The sequence below is a fragment of the Leucopleurus acutus genome (assembly GCF_964270905.1).
Source record: "Leucopleurus acutus genome assembly, chromosome: 11".
NCBI classification, from domain to species: domain Eukaryota; kingdom Metazoa; phylum Chordata; class Mammalia; order Artiodactyla; family Delphinidae; genus Leucopleurus; species Leucopleurus acutus.
In genome coordinates this window covers 40,143,333-40,161,998 of record NC_139152.1, presented here as the reverse complement: position 1 = coordinate 40,161,998, position 18,666 = coordinate 40,143,333, and the positions used below count along the sequence as shown (strand labels likewise).

Below are 18,666 nucleotides of genomic sequence, written 5' to 3'. Positions count from 1 at the left end.
CCGAAGCACAACCCCTGAGTCCCTTGGGTTAGGATAGTAGCTGCTCAGGGACCTTGTTTCTTCCTCATGTCATGCTGCCCACACCCCACCTTCTTGTCACTTTGAGGGGGCATCCCTTCCCTGAGTCTGGTGGGAAGGCCCCTGCTAAGGGGATCCTGGCCTGAGGGCACTGCCCAGTGGGGCAGCTTCTTGTGCAGGAGGAGAGGAAGGTGCCAGGGGTGCAGCACACACAGCTAGTACCTGGAATGGGAGCCTAGGGGGGTCACTGTGCCCAGGAGGTGAGGGGGCCCCGTGCTTCTCCCAGAACCTTGGGACTGCAGGCAGCCCTGGAGCTGGGGCTGGGCAGGGGGTTTTGGGGGCTGAGCCTAGTGCCAGCCTAATGCCAGTCTAACTCCAACCTGCCTGGAGCGGGTGCCCCAGATAGTTGTGCCTGTGCCTGCCAGGGTCGGGCAGCAGGAGGCTGTCAGTAGCTATCCTTGGGCCAGGGCCGGTTGCGCTGCCAGTTCCGGTCATTGTGGTTGTGCTCCGAGTCCTGCGCCAGGAGCCGGTCTTGGGGGTCATGCCCGTTAGCACTAGGCAGCCCCGAGGTGTGTTGGCGGTGAGGCTGGTACAGGTCCTGATAGGCATCTGCATAGTCCTCCTCCAGGTGGCGGGAGCTGCGCTGTGAAGATCCTGTCCAGGCTTGGCGGGAGCTCTCGCTGGCCTCATCGGAGGGCATCAAGCTGTCCCGCTCGAGGGGTGAGTGCTCCTCGCCACGCTCCCCTAGCAGCTGCTGGTTCTGGGGCAAGACAGAAGCTCTAAGTGAGGCCATGCGGACCTCGCCTTGGCCTCCCTGCCACCTCTAGCAGGGTGGGGATTTCTTCCCCCTCAACTCTCAGGCCCTGCGGACACGAAATAGTGCAAGGAAGGAGAAGCATACTGGAGCATTCTCCCACTTCAGACACGGAAAACGAGCTTCTGACTCCCACAAAATTCAGGCTCTGCCTTCAAGACAGACTAAGGAGAAGGGTTTGGAAAGTGTGTTTCTTTGGAGTCCTAAAGAAATAGCCTTTGATCACGCATCTCATTGCTTTATTCCCTCTCATCAGGAAGTGCCTTCGCCCATATGCCCTAGCTCTGCTCTCTGACCCTTTGGCCTTCAAACTGGAGGCCAAGGGGGATCCTCCGGGCAGGGAGGGGGCATTGTTTTGGCTGGCTTAGCCTGAGCATCTCTGCCCTTGGAAATGGCTACCTGAAGTCCAGGTATGGTACTGGGAGGGCCGAGAAGTCCAGGGCCGGGGGCTGGGTGGTGGGTGGCCCTCCAGTAGACCTCCAGATACTCAGCCAGGTGCTCACAGGCATCCTCCAGCTGGTTCTCATCCAGAATCACATCGAATGACTCCTGGAGGGAAGGAAAAGGGGGAATATTGGCTTCTTCTCAGCAGGAGCCCTCCACCCATCTCCATCACTCCACCAGCCCTGGAAAAGCAAGAGCGGGCACAGGAGTACCACTCACTGGTGGGCACTGAACCAGCTTATCATATGCCATCATCTGTACAGTCAGGTGCTTCATCTGTGACTTCCCCCGGGAGCGGATGAGACGCTGGAGTACCTGAGGGAAAAGGGCAGAGCTGGGCCTACAAAGAACTGGGCATGTCCCCGACCTGCGATACTGCATGAGGAGCAGGCGAGGATGACTTAGAATTGTGTTAAGGGGCAGCAGGAAAAGGGGATTCAGGAGCCCTTGGGCAGGGACCAAGCAGAGTTGTACCACATTCTAGGAGGGCAGCCCTGTGGGCCTTCTCCATCACCACCACTGACTTACCTTCGGTGAGGATACTTTGACAAAGACGATGATGGGGGCCAGTGAGGTCTTGGCCAGCTGTGCTGGGTGGTTGATGGTGTCAGCATCCAACACTACTAGCTGCAGGGACTTGGCCAGCTCGAATATGCGCTCGATCTCACTCTGCACTTCAGCTATGGAGGGTGGGAGGGAGGGAGCGAGCCGCAATGCTCACCAGTGGCTCCACCCCATCTGACTCCAACAGGGCTTTGGGGGCTCCCAAATTGCGGATGGGAAGGGACTGGAGGGAGAGGTTGTTCATCAAAGCCTGGGCAGGCAGAGGAACAGAGAATTGAGACTGGGTTCGGTTCTTGCCAATCCTGGGGCAGGTGGAGAAGAGGTTGGGCAGGAATGCAGTTGTCGGGGAAGAGAAAGGTAGGAGAAAGGTTCTCACTAACGCTTGAGTGGGCAGAGAAGCAGGAATGGGGACTTCTCACCAATGCTGGAGCGGGCAGAGGAACGCTCAATGATGGTCCTTTTGCCAGGATTGTTGAGCACAGATCGCTTTGCCAGTGAGAGGTCCGCTGTGACTCGGGTGATGGAGATCCTGGGGTGGGCAAGGAGAAGCACAACCCACCTTTAAATTTCAAGCCTAGGCCCCTCCCTACCCAGGTCCTACCAATTTTCACTTTAGAGAAGCCCTTGCTACAGGCATCTGGAAGGAGACAATGATTTCTCCCTGGTTCTCATGCCTCCGCAGGCCAGGGCAGCTTACCTGCCATCAAACCTATGTTTGAGGAAGTCGAAGAGAGCCTTCTGCATCATGTCTGTGACCTGGGTGGGAGGGGTAAGGGGAAAGGCATGCAACTGACTGGGGGCCGTCTTGGAGGGGGGCAGCATCCTCAGGTGCGGCCATGGAGCCCAGCCCCTCCACACCCAGACCTTGGGGGATGGGGAGGGGGGAAACATCCCCTCCCACTGTCCCTGGGCCCTTCCTGTGGCAGGTTTGGTAGAGGCAACTCTGGGGTCAGGGACCTCTTCTCACCTCATAACCTTTCAGAGAGGGTCCCACCAGCACCACAGGCCGCATGGAGGGCACCACATCATAGGGGGGAATATGTTCCGCCTGCAGAATTGACCTGAGTTCAGGCAAAGTCATGGCTGTGTGGCCTGCCCTTCACCTGACTGGGGTGGGGCAGATTCAGAAGTTCTGGGCTCCCTCCCCTCTGTGTTTTCTTGCCCCTCCAACAATGACTGCCCAGAAACCTGTCCCCACAGCCAGAAGCCATGAGCCCCCCAAGCCCCAGTCCCTTCCTTGACTCACCTGCTTTTGCTTCTGCTTGGCTTTTTGGAAAAGGAAATAAAAGATTAAAGTTGGTGAAGCGGGGAAAGGCCCTGGGGGCACGGTATTCCCGTCCCCAGGGGAGACCCTGGGCTTCTCCCAGCTCCAACCCCTTCCCACACTGTTCACCTGGGAGACTCTCCCTTCCCCCTGTGTCTGAGTTACCCACCTACCCAAGACAGGTGGGTTGAGGGGAGGCTACCTAGAGATGGAGGAGGGGAGCGTCGGTTGCCAATGTCACTCAGGCTGGATGGGTTCCCAGATCTCCTAAGAGCAGAAAGGGAGGTCAATAAGCGTCTTTGTGTGTCTGTTCTAGACAGTATTTAATAGTTGTATACGTCTCCTCACATTTTAGCTAGTGAGGGAAGTGCATGTGACGGGAGCATTTGTGTGTGTGAGCTTTGATGTGTGTGCATTTGTGAATGCATACGCTAGGTGTGAGTGTGCATATTTGTGGGGGGGGGATGTGTGTGCATGTGTGGTGATGTGGACTGTGGGTAAAGTGCACACGTCCGGGGTGTATGTTTATTGAGTCACAGCCCTGCTCTCACCTGGCCTTCTGCTCCTGCTTGAGCCGGATGCTCTCGAGGCGCTGGGGGCTGGGGATGAAGGCGATGTCCCCACCCTCTTTCACTAGCCGCCCGATCCACCAGTCATTGCTGTACTTCTAGGGGTGGGGTGGAGCGGAAGGGGCAGTGAGAGGAGGGGACCCAGGCCTCAGTCCTGGCACTTCAACGTGAAGGAGCCAGGGAGGCATTGGGAGAGCGGGTCTGAGGAAGGCAGCGCGAGGGGAGGGGGGCAGGAGAAGGTACCAGAGGGAAGGGCAGCCAGGTTTGAGACCCCCAAGACTTCAGCGTGAGGCATCACAGCGGCCACAGGGAACCTAAGATGCAACTAATCTAATGGCTTACTTTTACAGATATGGAGACTGAGGCCCAAGCCAGGCCTTAGGAGGATGGAGACCCTGAAGATTAGGTCTTGGATATGAGGGTTTTATGGGGGTGTGTTAAGCATAAGAGTTGAGGAGCTTGGGGAACTTGTTTATAAATGAGGACCGAAGCAAGAGGAATGGGAACTGGGGCAAAAGCAGAGAGATTAAGTGGCTTCTATTTGGAGGGGGGTGGTCACCTCTTTAATGTGCAGGAAATCTTTGGCCTCAAAGTTGACTCCAGAGCCCTGGACGGGGCATTCCTCATCCAGCACACCACAGTAGCTGACATTGGTCCTCACAGCAAACGCCACAGGTTTGTGCTGGAGAATTTGACCATTGGTGCAAATGAGGGGAGCCTCAGAGCACCCCTTCCAGTTTCAGTGCCCCATCAGCAGAGGGCGGAGGCCCCATCAGTCTGCCCATCCACACACACACCCTTTCACACTCACACACATCCTGCCCATTGACCCCTCGAGACTTAGGACCTAGCACAAGTTTCCACCCAGTCTGGCCTGTCCTGCCCTCGGCCGGCAAGATGATACCTTGGCCCTTTCAAGCTGCTGCTGAGCCTGGCTCTCCACTTCACGCCGGGCACTCTCCCGGTCCTCCTCCAGGGATACGTCTGAGTCCAGAGATGGGCGACTGGTATAGGAGCCAGCTGAACCCTGGCATGGGGGAGAGGCTGTGACCCATGGGCTCAGGTGTGAAGGGCACTAGAGAGGCACCTCCGAACCCTACAGTGGTGCCTCCGCTAACCTCAGCCTCTCCAGCTCCACGGGGGTGGCTGGGCCTGCCAGTCCCCCCTGTCTCCCCAAGAAGGGCCCCAGTGCCTCTGGGGCTGCAGAAAAGCCGGCCCAACCCATATGTGCTATGATCTGGGCCCCTCCCCCCAAGCCTATTAATACTGCAGCCTCGAATAGAGCTTTCCCTTCCCTCCTTCCTCCCTTTTCTCCCCTTGACCATGTCCTGTTAGGCAGAGGGAAGTGAGATGTACTGAAGATGATATATTGGAGATGATTTGGAATCTTCGGAATCCAAAGACCCAGCCCTCTTGTTCACATCAGCCTGCAAAGCAGCTTGGAAATTATTTCCTTAAAATGCCTGGGAGGAGTACAGCCAGCCAGGAACAGTCAGGAGACACTGGCTGGCAAGGCACTGGTCCTGAGTGTCAGGATATAGCCGCCCACCCCCTTAGATCCCATCTCCTCCAGTCCCTACTCTTCCAGGGTGAAGAGGAGGCCACAGGGCTCCCAACTCCAGAAAGTTACTCCCTCTCTACTCTCCCCACCCCCACTTTCTTTCCTCTCATACCTGCTGGGACAACTGGCCAGGTGTGGGCAGCAAACAAGACAGACTGACCAAGTGACACAAAGCTATCTCCCTAAGCCTGGGTGAGGCGGGCCACACCTACCACCTGGCCTACATCTCCCCAGCCCTTGCCCAAGGGGATATCACCCCTGGAGGAAGGCTGAGGTGGTGCCAGGCAACCCAGCCAGGAGCAACCCTGGGGATGCAGGGAAAGGGTCTTTGGTAACCTGAGCCAGGAGAGTGTCAGAGTCCTGCCCATTGGAAGGGCCTTTGGGCAATGAAGGTGCATTTGGAGGGTTGCGGAGCTCACCTTCAAGGCCATGAGGGAGATGCACAACTGAACAAAGGAAGCTGGACCTTAGGGCAGGAGGACAGAAGTCAGGCTGGCTGGGTTTCCCCCTCAGTCTAGGGAAAAGGGAGTCTTTTGTTTCCTGCTTCAGTTTCCCCTCTTTATGGGCAGAAGTCTGAAAGTGACACTTCCATCAATTCTGAGGGGCAGGTGGCAGAGATAAGGCAGAAGCCTAAAGGGTCCGTGTGGGAATGTGTATGTGTATGTGTGTTTAGTAGAATGTTCTTAGGCTGAGGAACATTCCTTCAAGCCTACTGTGCATAAAGGCAGCGGAGGCCAGATTCTTGGTGGGGAAGACGAACTCACACACCTGCCCCAGCCCCGCCATGGGCAAGAGGACTGGTCAGACTGATGTCAGCCCAGGTCCTAGAGCGTAAGCGAAAGACAATGTCTGTGGTAGACCCAAGGCATGAAGATAGCACAAGGAGGGAAAGTCCTGCATATTACAATGTTCCCCATCTCTCCTGAGAACCAAATAAGGCTGGCTTGGCAGCAGGATAAAGAGCAGCTGAGCCCCAGGAAGAACCTTTGCACTGTCAGTCGAGTGGGGGTCCTCCTTCCAGGGGCCTGGGGCACAGGAGACACCTCTGTGGGAAATGGCTATCTGAAGTAAATAGGGGCCAGCAGGCTAGGAGGCAGGAGGCAAGGCAGGATGACCACTCGCTTTGATAAGTGTACATCAGATGCCTCCTAGTTGCCCAGACCTGTGCTGGGAGAGGAGTCTGAACTTTACCCTCTGTTCTCCAGGATCTCAGCCTAATTTAGTCATCTTTGTGTCCCTGCCTGGGGCACCTGGGTTACCTGGCCTCTCACCCTAAGACGGGAATGACAGGATCTCTCCCTAAATGTTTAGTGAGTCGTGCTCAGACTGAAATCCCCTCTCCGTTATTCCCAAGTCCTCAGAGCTCACCCATCACTCCGGGAACAGGGCTGCCCGGCCACGCATACTCTGGGGTCTTGCCTCCCCCAGCCCTGTTATGCCCAAACAGCCAGAGCCTCAGTACTTGGGAGCTGCCAGGAGTTGGCACAGTGCCCTGGTGGTGCCCCCCTTGCCTGGTGAGTGTGTGGGCAGGCTGCAGCTCCACTCTTGCCTGGCACGGGGGAAGGAGAGGAGGGGGATGAGCCGTTGGATTTATTTAGAGCCTGATTTCCCTCCTACTGCTTCAGAGGGGGCCCTGGGGAGAGCAAGGAGCCAGGCAAGAGAAAGGGGCGTGGGGGAGGGGAATCCAGGAACCAGAGAAGGGTGAGGAGCGAGCGATGGGTTAGCAGGCTGCCCCGAACACCATCCACACGTCAGGCGCCACCTTGCAACAGTCCTAGCCTTCTCAACCAGGGACAGGAAGAACCTTCTACGGCCCTCCAGCCCCACAGAGAGGTTCATTCTCAAGCTCACCTTGGCACCCTGGGCCGTGCCAGCTGTCCCTTCAACTGTCAGAAAGAGGTGTTACCACAGCCTTGAAAATCATCTGCTCTAGCCGCAATGTAATTAGCCCCAGAGGCCCAATCAACGGGGAACTGGGCCCCAGCAGGAGCCCAGTCCCAGGAAAGGACTGACAGCTGCCTATTCTGAGCCCTAGGACTCATCTATCTTGGACTTCGCAGCAAGAGATGGGAGAAGACTCCAACACTCCCCTTTCGACTCTGGAGTGCTCTACCCTCCATACCTGTCAGGGACTCCTTCTAAGCCATCTAGTTGCTCTCCTAAGGAGGTCTTCTTGTAGGATATTTGAGAGAAGGGACTGAGCTGCTGCTGCCCATCCTTGGCCCCATCTTTCCAGGCACTCTCCCTGCGCTCTGAGCTCCGGGAATCACTGCCTAATGAGCTGATTTGTCTCAGTGGGTCAGGAGATAAAAGCAAAGAGGAGAATTAAATATTTATCAGCTGCCTGGTTCTCTGAGCGAAGAGCTTCCTCTCCATCCCCAGGCCCTCCATGCTGAGCAGGAGCTCAGGATGCCCGCTGCTCTGAGGATGCCTCAGCAGGAGGAGTGGAATGGATGGGGCTCAGTCAGCTGGCTCATCCATGTGCTGGGTGCCCAGTTTTCAGCCTGGGAGAGAAGCTGGGCTGGAGGCAGGGTGAGGAGATAAGGCAATGCTCAGGGATGGACAGCAGAAGGGGATAATGGAGGTCCTCAAGTTTTATGATCCGTCTGTCTGAAGAGGCTGGTATCGGATTCTCTGCTGTTCTCCAGGCTCCCTAATTTGTCCTTTACTTGAGGCACAGGAGGTCTGGATTGTCCCCCTCTGCAAGGGCCCCGGCTTCTCCTGTAGCTGTTGTGTTCAGACCCCATAAATCCTCCCTTGGGAACTCCAGACGTTGCATGAGGCCTCTCTAAAGCCTCTGTGCCCTCAGCCTCCAGCCCCTCCTCCCTCCACCCTTCTGTCCTGGGCTGTGGAGCCACCTGCTCTGAGCCTTTCCCCCATGCTGGCCCCTCTTGGCACACACCCGATACCCCTTGCTCTAGGATGGGGGCACTGGGGAGCCTCTGGCATGAAAACCCATCTCCCCACTTTCCTGGAGCGCCCTCCTACACGCCCTGCCCCGCCGCAGAGGCGTTTTTCAAAGTCCTGAACTGGGGTAAGGGTCCAAGGGAGATGAGGTGTCACCCCAACTTCCCCACCCCCACCCTCCCCGTGGGCACTCACCGCCTCCGAGTCCTCAAACCCGGGCACGTAGGAGTCGTCATACATGGGGGAGTCCGGGTGGGGGGAAGCGAGCGGCGCCAGGGGCGGGGGCGGCCCCGAGGCAGGGGCGAGGACAGCGGGCCGCGCCCGGGAGATGCCACCGAGCCCCGCAGCCCTGCGGGCGGCGGCGGAGAGCGAGAGCGCGAAGGAGGGAGCGAGTCGCGAAGACCAGCTGCTCCGAGCTCAAATCACCGCTCCCCCCACCTTACCCCCCCCAACCCTGCCGGTCCCACCCCGAGCGCGGCTGAGGAATCTGGCGCCGGCTCCGACAACAATAGTGCCCGCCCACCTGCCCCCCCTCCCCGGGGGCGGGCGCGGGGGGCGGCGGGGGGCGCCGGCCACCCGCGGAGCCCGAGACCCGGCCGGGAGAGGTGGCCGACGGGAGCCGGGTAGAAGGTGGGTCCCCAAGCACCTATGGGGCAGAGGGGCGGCGGAGAGGAAGGGGAGGAGAGACTGCGGGCAGGGCGGATCCTGGCTTGGAGGAGGCGGGGCGAGGAGAGATGCAGAGACAGAGACGTACGGCAACCCAGGAAATACTCCGCCGGGAAACAAAGGGCTGGAGCGGGGGAGGGGACGCGGAGACTGCTTGGGAGATGAGACCCCACCGAGAAAGAAGAGGGCGCAGGTTAAGGAGAGACAGGAGAGAGAGAGAGAGAGAGAGAGAAAGGAGGTACAGAGGCAGAGGGAGGAAGACGGGAGGCAGGGAAGTGGGAGACTGGGGGAGACAGAAGAGGCGGGGCGGGGGGGCAGACGGGGGAGGGGCGGCAGGTGAGAGGGCGGGGTGTCTGGGCCCTGGCGGCACGCGAGACTCCAAACGCAAACCCCGCAATGGTACTGGGGAGGAATGGATTTAGCAACCCCAGGCCAATGCCGAGAAAGTAGCCCCTGCCCTCCCTCCGTCCCCCGCCCCCAGGCGCTTGGTCCCCTCAGTGCTGGGACTCTTGCAGCAAAGGACCTTGTTGCGCAACCCGTGCGAAGGGGGAGGATTGGGGCCCGGACACCCTACACCTGTTGCGCGGGCAGATTTCATCCTAGTCTGGCCAGGATGGGGGTTCCCTTCCTCACTTCCTTGCCAAGGACTGTGCCAGGCATTGCCAAGGCATCGTGGGAACTGGCGTAGGGAGGGGCTGTTTTAGGCGAGCCTAAAGGGAAGAGGAAAGAAACCAGAGAGCCGAGGTCGGGGGATGGTCGTGGCTTGGACAGAAGGTGAGAGAGCCTGGCCACGCGGGGGTTGGGAGGGGGAAGGGCAAGTGCCCCCAGAGTCACTAGTGTAAGGCCAGATCCCCTCCTTAGCAAAAGGATGAGGCTGGGCTGGGGTGCCTAGTATCTGGGTTGGAGCCACATGTACTGCTCTACCAGTCAGTCTCCTTCAAAAGGGGCACCCAGATTTGACGTTGGAGACTGAACAGCAGCCCTTATCTTGAGGAAACTTCCTCAAAGATCCACCCATTTGAGCTCCAGAGCAAAATTATTCCTTTGAATTTTGATGGCCTACCTACCCCTTCATCCCCTCCTTCCCCGTCCCCTGGGGGTGGGGGTGGATGTGAGGTAGACAGAGGGTTACACTTGGAGAGCTTCACAGCTCAGTCCTTCTCCACTCCCAGTGTCTCACACCCACGAGGGTGAATCCGCAATTTGCTCATCCCTTTTCTTCCTGGGCTACAGGGGAATTAGTAAACCAAAACTCTGACAGGGTTGGGTGAGATCTATGGTAGGAAGCACTGTACGTGGGAGAGAGAGGAAGACCACCCGAACCAATTGGCTTCCCACTTATGTCACTGGTTCATGCTCCCTTAGCAAGAAAAAGAGAAGGGGCCTCATCTTAAGACTATCTTTAGTTTGTCACCATCCTGTGAGTGGTGCATTCCAGCCCTGCCCAGCATCTTCCTCCTGCTGAATTTGGTGAACAACTTTGTTGGAGCCCCTATGGCTCACTATTGGGGGAAGCAGTCTGCTTTCACGGTTCCCTCTCCTGAGGCCAGCACCATTTGGGGTTTGGTTATATGTTGGATTCTTCTGTATTGGAAGTTCCCAGACACTCTTCTCACTTTGTGCCCTCTCCCAGTTCCTCAGTATTCCTTATATCCTCTTTTATTCTCTGTCTCTTCAATTCCTTCTGTCCTTCCAGAGGGGCAGAAAGGAGGCATGAAATGTGAAACGATAAGACCCTCAAGGTGCTCTCTCCTGGGAGATGATTCTAATGAAGAATACAGCTACTGGGGCTTCTGATTCTCCCCATCCCTGTATTTACTCTCCTGGCCTCTCCTTTAGGGACTCTCCCCACCACCAGGGTGTCCATGGGATTGTAGGTAACAGTGGATCTGCCATCAACCTCACTCCTTCCTTACACACCTTGTTGTCTTCATCCCCATCTGGGACAGTGGTGTCTAAGTCTGCTCACAAAGCATGAATTACCATGCTAACCACCCCCACCCCCGGAGATGTGTTCAGGTTCCTCATACCTGGCCCATCCCCTGGGTCCTGCAGGAGCTTCGGAGCCTCTCCCTGGTTCCCTTCTCTCTGAGTTGCTACTCACTGCCGCCTTCCATTTCTCACCTTACCCACACCTGCCTGCTCTAGTTCTCATGTAACAAGACATGTGCCTGTCAGTATCCATGTGGTCCCTAACCCCTTTTCTTTTCCCTGGCTGAGCATAAGAAGAGAAAGCTGAGGGGCGGGGAGGGGAGAAAGGATTCAAGGAGAGGATTCCTCCTGCCTTCCTCTTTCTTAGGAGAGAGTCATTAGAGTGGTAGCTGGCAGGTACTCAAGGCATGCAAGCAGGACATGGGGGTCTTGGTGGTGGTGGGGAGCCTGAATAACCGGGTTTGGGAGTTGGAATTCTTGGGAGCCTCCAGAATGCATTCTGGCTTCTCCTGTAAGTGCACCAGGAAGCGGGACAGATCCCAATCCCTGAATGTTGAATGGGGAAGCTGAGGCAGGAGCTAGGACCTCTAGGAAGTCCTTCTCCCCCGCAGTATTTAAGATCTGGACAAAGCCAAAGCCCCTAGCATTTAGCTGCTGGGCTGCCCCCAGGGAACCCAGGGAGGGCGCGCGGGGGGGGGGGTGCTTGGCAGAGTCCTCCTTAGTCCTCACACCTAGCCCCTTTCCTGGCTCCCCAGACAGTCCTCCCTCCCCCCGCCCCCACCCCATCCCAGTCCCAGTGCTTAGAAGCTGCCAGCACTGGCCGCTCCCTCCTTTTCTACCTGCCACCTCTACCCTTAGCCTCACCTACTCGGCCTCCCTCCCTCCCCATCGCTGCAGTGTCCCCCAAATGCGGGCCCTCTTCCTAGCTCGCAGTGGGGCTCTCCTCCCACCCACTGGGGAGGGGACCCTCGCGTTTACCTCATTCAGCAGGAAGGTTGCACTGGAGTCAGAAAAAGACATAGACCGGGCTGGCGGCCTCTCCCCCTCCCCCGGGCCAGGGGCTCCGAGGCAGGAGCAGGACCGGGCCGCTGCTCTGCACACTGGCTCCCGCCTGCACGCCTGGCCTCGCCCCACGACCGCCAGGCTCCGACGGCTGCTCCCTTCCCTCTCTCCGGGTTCCCTCCCCCTTTCCTCCTCCCTCCTTCCCTCCCTCCCTTCTCTCTTCCTTTCTCTCCGCCTCTGTCACTCTCTCCCTCCCCTGTCGCCTTTCAGTCCTGCTCTCTCCATTTCCGTCTCTTCCTCCTCTCTACGGTCCATGTTCTCTTCATCTGGGTGCCTGCTACTGTCCTCCCATCCCTATATCTCGCCTCCCTTCTCCGACCCCCCCTCCCCCATCTTCTTCCTTAAACCCCTCCCTAGAAAACATAGGGTCTCCGGAGTTCCCACCGCCACAGGCAGAAGGGCGGCAGTAGCTGGGGGGCTGCCTGGACTCCGGGGCTTTAGGCCCCTGCTCTGTGCGCCCGGCGCCCATCCTCCAGCGCCCGAGAAAGAAAGGCGCCGCGGTCCCAGCGACGGCTTCGACCTGTCCTCAGCAGAGGAAAGGATCGAAAAGGAAGAATGCTTGTGTACGGCTCGCTAGCTCCAGCGTCAAGCGCCCCCTCTGGGTTCCGGGGAAGCTGTCCTGTCACTGCTCTCTCCCGGGTTCCGGGGCCGCGGGACTCAGCCCGCAAAGGCGAAGAGCGAGGCGAAGCGGCTCCTCTCCGACCGGCTGCAGCGGCCCCTGGGCTCGTTCACCCGAGGTCCCACACGCCCTCCAGGTGGTGGCACCCTTCCGGGGTCCCGTCTGTCGGCCGGCAGGGGTCCGGCCCTGCCAGCAGGGGGCGCTGCCCTGGGCAGAGCAGAGGCGGCGCAACTCGGAGCCAGACCCCCTGCGAAGCCTGGGACGATCCCCTCACCCGTTCTTCTTTCCAGGAACTGCGGTCCCACCTCCAGACCCCTAGTATGGGACTCCAGGCTGCACCCTATCCCCACCCCCGTGGGGCTCCTTTGAGATCTTTGGATCTTCTGGGGCCCTGGCTGCTCCTACCTCCATCCTGGTCTCCAGGGGCGCCTCCTCTAAGCCCGGCAGCGTCCGGGCCGGGCCTGGGTAGCAGGGAGTACGGAGTCGCGGGACCGGTACCCCCTCCCGCCCCGTTCGGCGGGCACATCAAATAGGACAAGCCCAAGTTCTGCCGGGGGAAAGGGGGAGCAGGGGTGTAGCCCCAGCCAGCTCTCTCCCTGCACCCTTGTGAGCGGATCAGCTTCTCATTGGTCCCTCCAAACCCCCAATACCCCCAGGCTGGACACTCCTCCATAACCAAAAACGGCGGCTGGAGGGAGGCGGCGGCCGACTCCGCTGCGGAGACAGATTCATCCTGAAGCGGAGTGACCCGGGGTCCTCAACGTCTCTCTCGGCATCAATTAGAGCTCTTCCCTTTCAGATCGAGGGCGTTCCACTCTCCTCCTTGGCTCTTCTTTTAAGTCCTTTCCCCTGGGGGTTTCCGACCCTCCCCCCCCCATCCTTCCACCCTCTGGGGATCTTTGGAAGACTTTCCTCCCTCTCTGTTCAGCTGACCCTGCCCTTGCCCCTATTCCAGAGGGAGGTACATTGGGGGAGAATCAATTCTCCTCTTTCCACCCCCAGCTCCTCCTCAGGGTTAACCTGAAAAGTTCTTTGGGAGGGCATCTCCTCCTCTCCCTCTCTGGTCTAGTCCATGGATCCCCTACCGCCCACCTACCCCCAAGTTACTCAGCTTCATCTATTCAGAGGAGATAAAGAGGTTGTGTGTGTGTTTTTAAAATGTGCGTGGAGGGTTTTTGTTTTGTTTTGTTTTGGCTCTAATAGAGGGAGCAGAAGCTTTGCCTGTCATTTGGCAATAAGACCCCGAGGGAGAGAGGCCCCTCCCTACACCCCCGCTGACCACAGCTAATGGACTAACTCCTCTGGGCCTTGGGGCAGCTTAAGTTTCCATAGGAGAAGTGGGGGAGGGAGGTGCTGGCCAAGGCAAGCAATTGTCCCTGGCTTCCCCCTCCCTCCCTCCTCTGCAAGAACTTACAGCCTAGAACACCATCGCCCTCCACCGCTTACTTTAAAATAGAAATATCAGTGACTTCTCTCTGATCCTATCAGAGGGAATCTAAGTGCATAGGGGCAGCTCTGCACCCTTCACTTTTTCTCATTTCCGTTTCAGCTGCTGGAGCACACAGCCCTCTCTCTTCTGCCACTGAGAGAAGGTAGGAACCTCAGAGCTAGAGCCGGGAGCCCAGCCCCCGTGTCCCCAGAACAGTCCTCTCCCAGCCCCTTCCATGTGAGATGACTGGCAGGAGTATCCCTCTCTGGGCCCTGTCCAGGACCCACACAGTCTTCCTCCCCACTTTACCTCCCTCAGTACCCCCATTTCTGGCCCTGACCTCACAGTACCTGGCACTCTGTTCAGAGGGGCCTCTAGCCTGGAGGCACTCCTGTGAGCCATACCTTAGCTTGGCCCCTTCAGCTGCAGGCCCCCAGGGCTTCCCAGGCAGCCTTCATCCCTTCTCCATAGGGTCAGCTCCCCCTCTTCTCTAACCTCCTAAGTTGTCAGGACCTCAGGATATTTGACAGGGCCTCTGCTAGCCCTTTTGACTAGGCTTTGTGCAGATGCAACTCTGCATAGGTGGTTGCCCTACTGATCTGCAGTTGGATTTCAATCCCCACTTGCCTTGTCAGCAAGGCATAACTCGCACAGCTGTACTCAGTGGCCCCAGCATTTGAAAACCTGTGTACCACAAAGGACAGAGAACAAAGATCACCATGTCCATCCCTTTGTACCTACTCTACCGTGAGCTTCTGAGGAAGCTCTGTGGAAGTAGTTTCCACATGGAATCCCCATTGCCAACTCCAGATATTACTCTGGGGAAGTTCCTCTAACATCAAACCTCAATCCCTCCTGCTGCAATCTCTGTCTTCTTTTCTGGGCTCTGCCTCTGGGCCCATGGTGATATTTGATGCTTCTAGGCACTTTCAGTCTCCATCCCCTGATGCAGCATTTGCTATAAATAAGTCTGAAGAGTTTATTGCTGACAGTGCCCAGCAAGACTGCAGCTTCCTTCCCACACCAGGCCTCTCTAGAGGGACTGGGCTCTCGGCTGTGGCTCCAAGGCCCAAGTCCTGCCTGCTCCGGGGCAAGTGGTGTGACTGCTCTGTGGATTTGGGGGTTCCTTTTCATACCTGGGAAGGAGGGAAGGCGAGAGGGCTGAGATGCTTAGTTCTCATTCTCTTTCTGCCCAGAGTCCGGTTCAGCCTGGCACATAGTAGGTGCTTGACATATGTTTATTTTAGTCTTAGATCTCAGTTTCCATTGCATGTGATTGGTGATTCCAATTCCACAAAATGCACTGGACAGAGGAACCAGGCTGGGACAGGAGCAGTACTCTAGGGCTGCCCCAGGTGGAGGAAGGGGTATGAGAGGCAGGATCCCCAGGGTGGCCTTGGGAAGGGGGGCTGGCCTCGACTTTGCCTCCTTCTCTCCTTTGCTCTTGCCAAACTCTTAACACTTTAGGACCCTGAATCACAGCACGGCCCAAGGGGCCAGTTCAAGTCCTTCCTCCACTCCCACATATTTACAGGCTTTGTAAACATCAGAGGCAGGGAAGTTGGGGTTGAAAAGAGATGGGATGGGGGTGGGGAATCCCTGGGAGGGGTGCTGAGAGTTGGATTACTGAGGCCTAAGTGGGGGCAGAGTTCCCCAAGTGGGAGCAGTGGAAGCATCCCAGGGCTTCCAAAAGCTGGGACAGAGGAGACTTGTGCCTCCTTTAGGAAGGTGGCGCTGCTGACAAGAGGCTGAGTGTGGCTTCAAGAAGGCTCAGAGCAATGGGGATAAGGCTGACCCTGATGTATAGCTGGAGTGAGTGGGATGAGGCCCTGAGTTTGTGTCCTTCCTCTCTGCCCCTCTGGCTCGCTGCAGTTTCTAGGCTCCTTTATCTATCACGGGATCCCTGACCTCTGTTTGGATCTGGCCCCTCCCTAACAAGAAGTAGGGGGAGAGGTGCCTGTGGTGGGGCTGGAGACTGGGTACCCTTCTACTTGCTTGCCCTGGCCTTCCAGCCCTCCTGATTCCCACCACTGTCATTTTAAGGATCTGAGCTGTGGTAGCCATCTCCAGCTCAGAATGAGGGCATGGTGCCCGCAGCCTCCCCGGGAATGAATTATTGAAGGGAACGTTGTGCTAGCTGCTTGGGGCAGCTGCCCCTTGGGCTCACCATTGCCTCTTATTCTGCTTCTCACTGCTCCTTCACCAGCTGTGCGGGGGATGAGGTCTGGGCACCTGGGAAGGGAGAGGCCTTAGGAACTGGAGGTATTAAGCAGAGGCTGGAACTGGATAGGGATGGGGAAGCGCTGACTCAGGCCTTGGGGACAAGCCTCCTAGGGAAGAGGGAAGAGGACTGGTGAAGAGTTGTGGCCCCTCATCATGGATCAGGAGGGCAGAGGGGGCTGGCGGCCACCCTGGAGCCAGGCTGGGAAATGAGCCTGGAAGACCCTTGACTGGAGGAGCTGCCCAGCGTTGCAGGTGTGAACTCCTACATGCCTCTGGAGTAACACAGAGCCGGAAGGAGTCTGGGTCCTTCTTTGAGTCAGCACTAGGTCATTCAGGGGAGCTCTGTGTAGAGCCCTCTGTCCCTCCCTGGGAAATAAGGCCCTGCCAAGAATGCACGAGAACCACAGAGCTGCTGGAAGCGGGTGTCAGCAGATGGGAAGGGTGAGGGGTGGTTATAGTTAAGTGTCAGGGTCCTAGGTAAGCCATTGGTGGAAAGAATGCAGGATTCGGAGTCCAAAAACCGTCAGGCAAGTCCTAATTCTATCACTCACTAGTTCAGGCAAGTCACTTAAAAACAGTTTTCTTACCTTTAAAAAGGGGAAAGGGGCTTCCCTGGTGGTGCAGGGGTTGAGAGTCCGCCTGCCGATGCAGGGAACGCGAGTTCGTGCCCCGGTACGGGAGGATCCTACATGCCGCGGAGCGGCTGGGCCCGTGAGCCATGGCCGCTGAGCCTGCGCGTCCGGAGCCTGTGCTCCGCAACGGGAGACGCCACGGCAGTGAGAGGCCCGCGTACTGCAAAAAAAAAAAAAAAAGGGGGGGAAAGAACAGTGCTTGCTCAAGAGGTTCTGTGAGAATTCAACAGGAATATTTGTGTTTCATAAAACGTAAATTCCTCTGTAAAAGTTAGTTGTTATTATAAACAGGGAAGCAGCACACAGTGGAGAGAACCTGTCGGGAGTCTGTGCCCTGTGGCTAACCCATAGTCCTTCCACTTCTGCAGTTAAATGACTTTTCAAAGGCCACAATCAGTGGCTGCATCTGGTTTCAGACCCAGATCTTCAGATTCTCTCTCCTGGGTTCTTTCCATTCTACCGTGTGGGCCGGATACTCTGGTCCACCCTGACCTTTCACCCCATGCTCAGCACAGGGGACTTCCCCTGAAAAGTCCTCCACACCCGGATGCCACAGCGATTAGTACTTCATTCCTCTGTCTTATGCTTGGCCACACCCCTGTCTCCTTCAGGAATAACACAGCAAGTACATTTCTTGACTTTCCCCTGAAGCAGCATAAATGATATTGAGTATTTGGAATGTAGTTTAAAAATAACTTTTTATTATTACAGAAGCAGTGGTCATGTATTGGAGAAAATTAGAAAATATAGACAAGCAACAAGACAAAACAAATCAAAACATATTAGTATTCTCACCACCCAGACATTACTGCCATTACCGCTTTTGGTGTAATTCTTCTGGATATCTTTTTTCTTAAAAAAATTTTTTAAAAAATTGAGATATAACTCCATTGTATAAAGTGCACATATGTTAAATGTACAGTTCCGTAATTTGGGGGCACATATACCTATATGTCGATATCTGTGTAATCACTTCCAAATTAAGGTCTATGACAACCCTCACTCAGAAGTTTTCCTTATGCCCCTTCACGGTCAGTGTCCAGCCTCTTGTAGTGATGGCTGTTGAGGCTCTTATCACCGTAGATTACATTTGCCTGTTTTTGAACCTCATATAAAAAGGATCGTACAGTGTGTACTCTCTTGTATCTGGCAGCTTTCCCACAATATTACATTTTTAAGATTCATCTTTGTGGCATTTATCAGCATTTTGCTCTTTTATTTAAAAAAAAATTGCTGTGTGGTATTCCATTGTTAGAGTATACCATAATTTATTTATCCATTCTCCTGTTGATGAACACTTAGGATGTTTCCAATTTTGTCTATAATGAATAAAATTACTATGAACATTCTTGAACATGTGTCTTTTGGTAGACATATGAACACATTTCTCTTGGATATATATACCAAGAGATGGAATTGCTGAGTTATTGGGTAGTCTGTATCATTTTTTTTAATGCACACCCACACATACACACAAATGAATGCTCCTTTTTTTTTTTTTTTTTGCGGTACGTGGGCCTCTCACTGTTGTGGCCTCTCCCGTTGCGGAGCACAGGCTCCGGACGCGCAGGCTCAGCGGCCATGGCTCACGGGCCCAGCAGCTCCGCGGCATGTGGGATCCTCCAGGACTGGGGCACGAACCCACGTCCCCTGCATTGGCAGGCAGACTCTCAACCACTGCGCCACCAGGGAAGCCCAATGCTCTTTTTAAAAAATATTAATTAATTTTTGGCTGCATTGGGTCTTCGTTGCTGCACGTGGGCTTTCTCTAGTTGCGGTGAGGGGGGGCTGCTCTTCGTTGCAGTGCGCGGGCTTCTCATTGCGGTGGCTTCTCTTGTTGTGGAGCACGGGCTCTAGGCGCGCGGGCTTCAGTAGTTGTGGCTCGTGGGCTCTAGAGCACAGGCTCAGTAGTTGTGGCGCATGGGCTTAGTTGCTCTGCGGCATGTGGGATCTTCCCAGACC

General features: G+C 56.4%; 1 protein-coding gene across 6 annotated transcripts; it reads right to left on the bottom strand.

The window, feature by feature from the left end:
* Positions 1–463: 463 nt before the first annotated feature.
* CACNB3 (calcium voltage-gated channel auxiliary subunit beta 3) lies at positions 464–11,759 on the bottom strand (the record flags this gene model as incomplete). Of its 6 annotated transcripts, none has more annotated exons than XM_082849256.1 (13): positions 464–778; positions 1,232–1,381; positions 1,496–1,591; positions 1,805–1,956; positions 2,260–2,369; positions 2,538–2,596; positions 2,808–2,888; positions 3,087–3,106; positions 3,307–3,371; positions 3,656–3,771; positions 4,233–4,355; positions 4,578–4,700; positions 11,718–11,759. In XM_082849256.1, 13 exons carry the CDS (start codon positions 11,757–11,759, stop codon positions 464–466), a joined length of 1,452 nt encoding a protein of 483 aa, XP_082705382.1. The 6 variants fall into 6 exon arrangements, with proteins under 6 accessions (XP_082705382.1, XP_082705383.1, XP_082705380.1 ...); XM_082849257.1 differs by having other exon boundaries at positions 3,307–3,368; XM_082849254.1 differs by lacking the exon at positions 11,718–11,759 and adding an exon at positions 8,337–8,494.
* Positions 11,760–18,666: the final 6,907 nt, after the last annotated feature.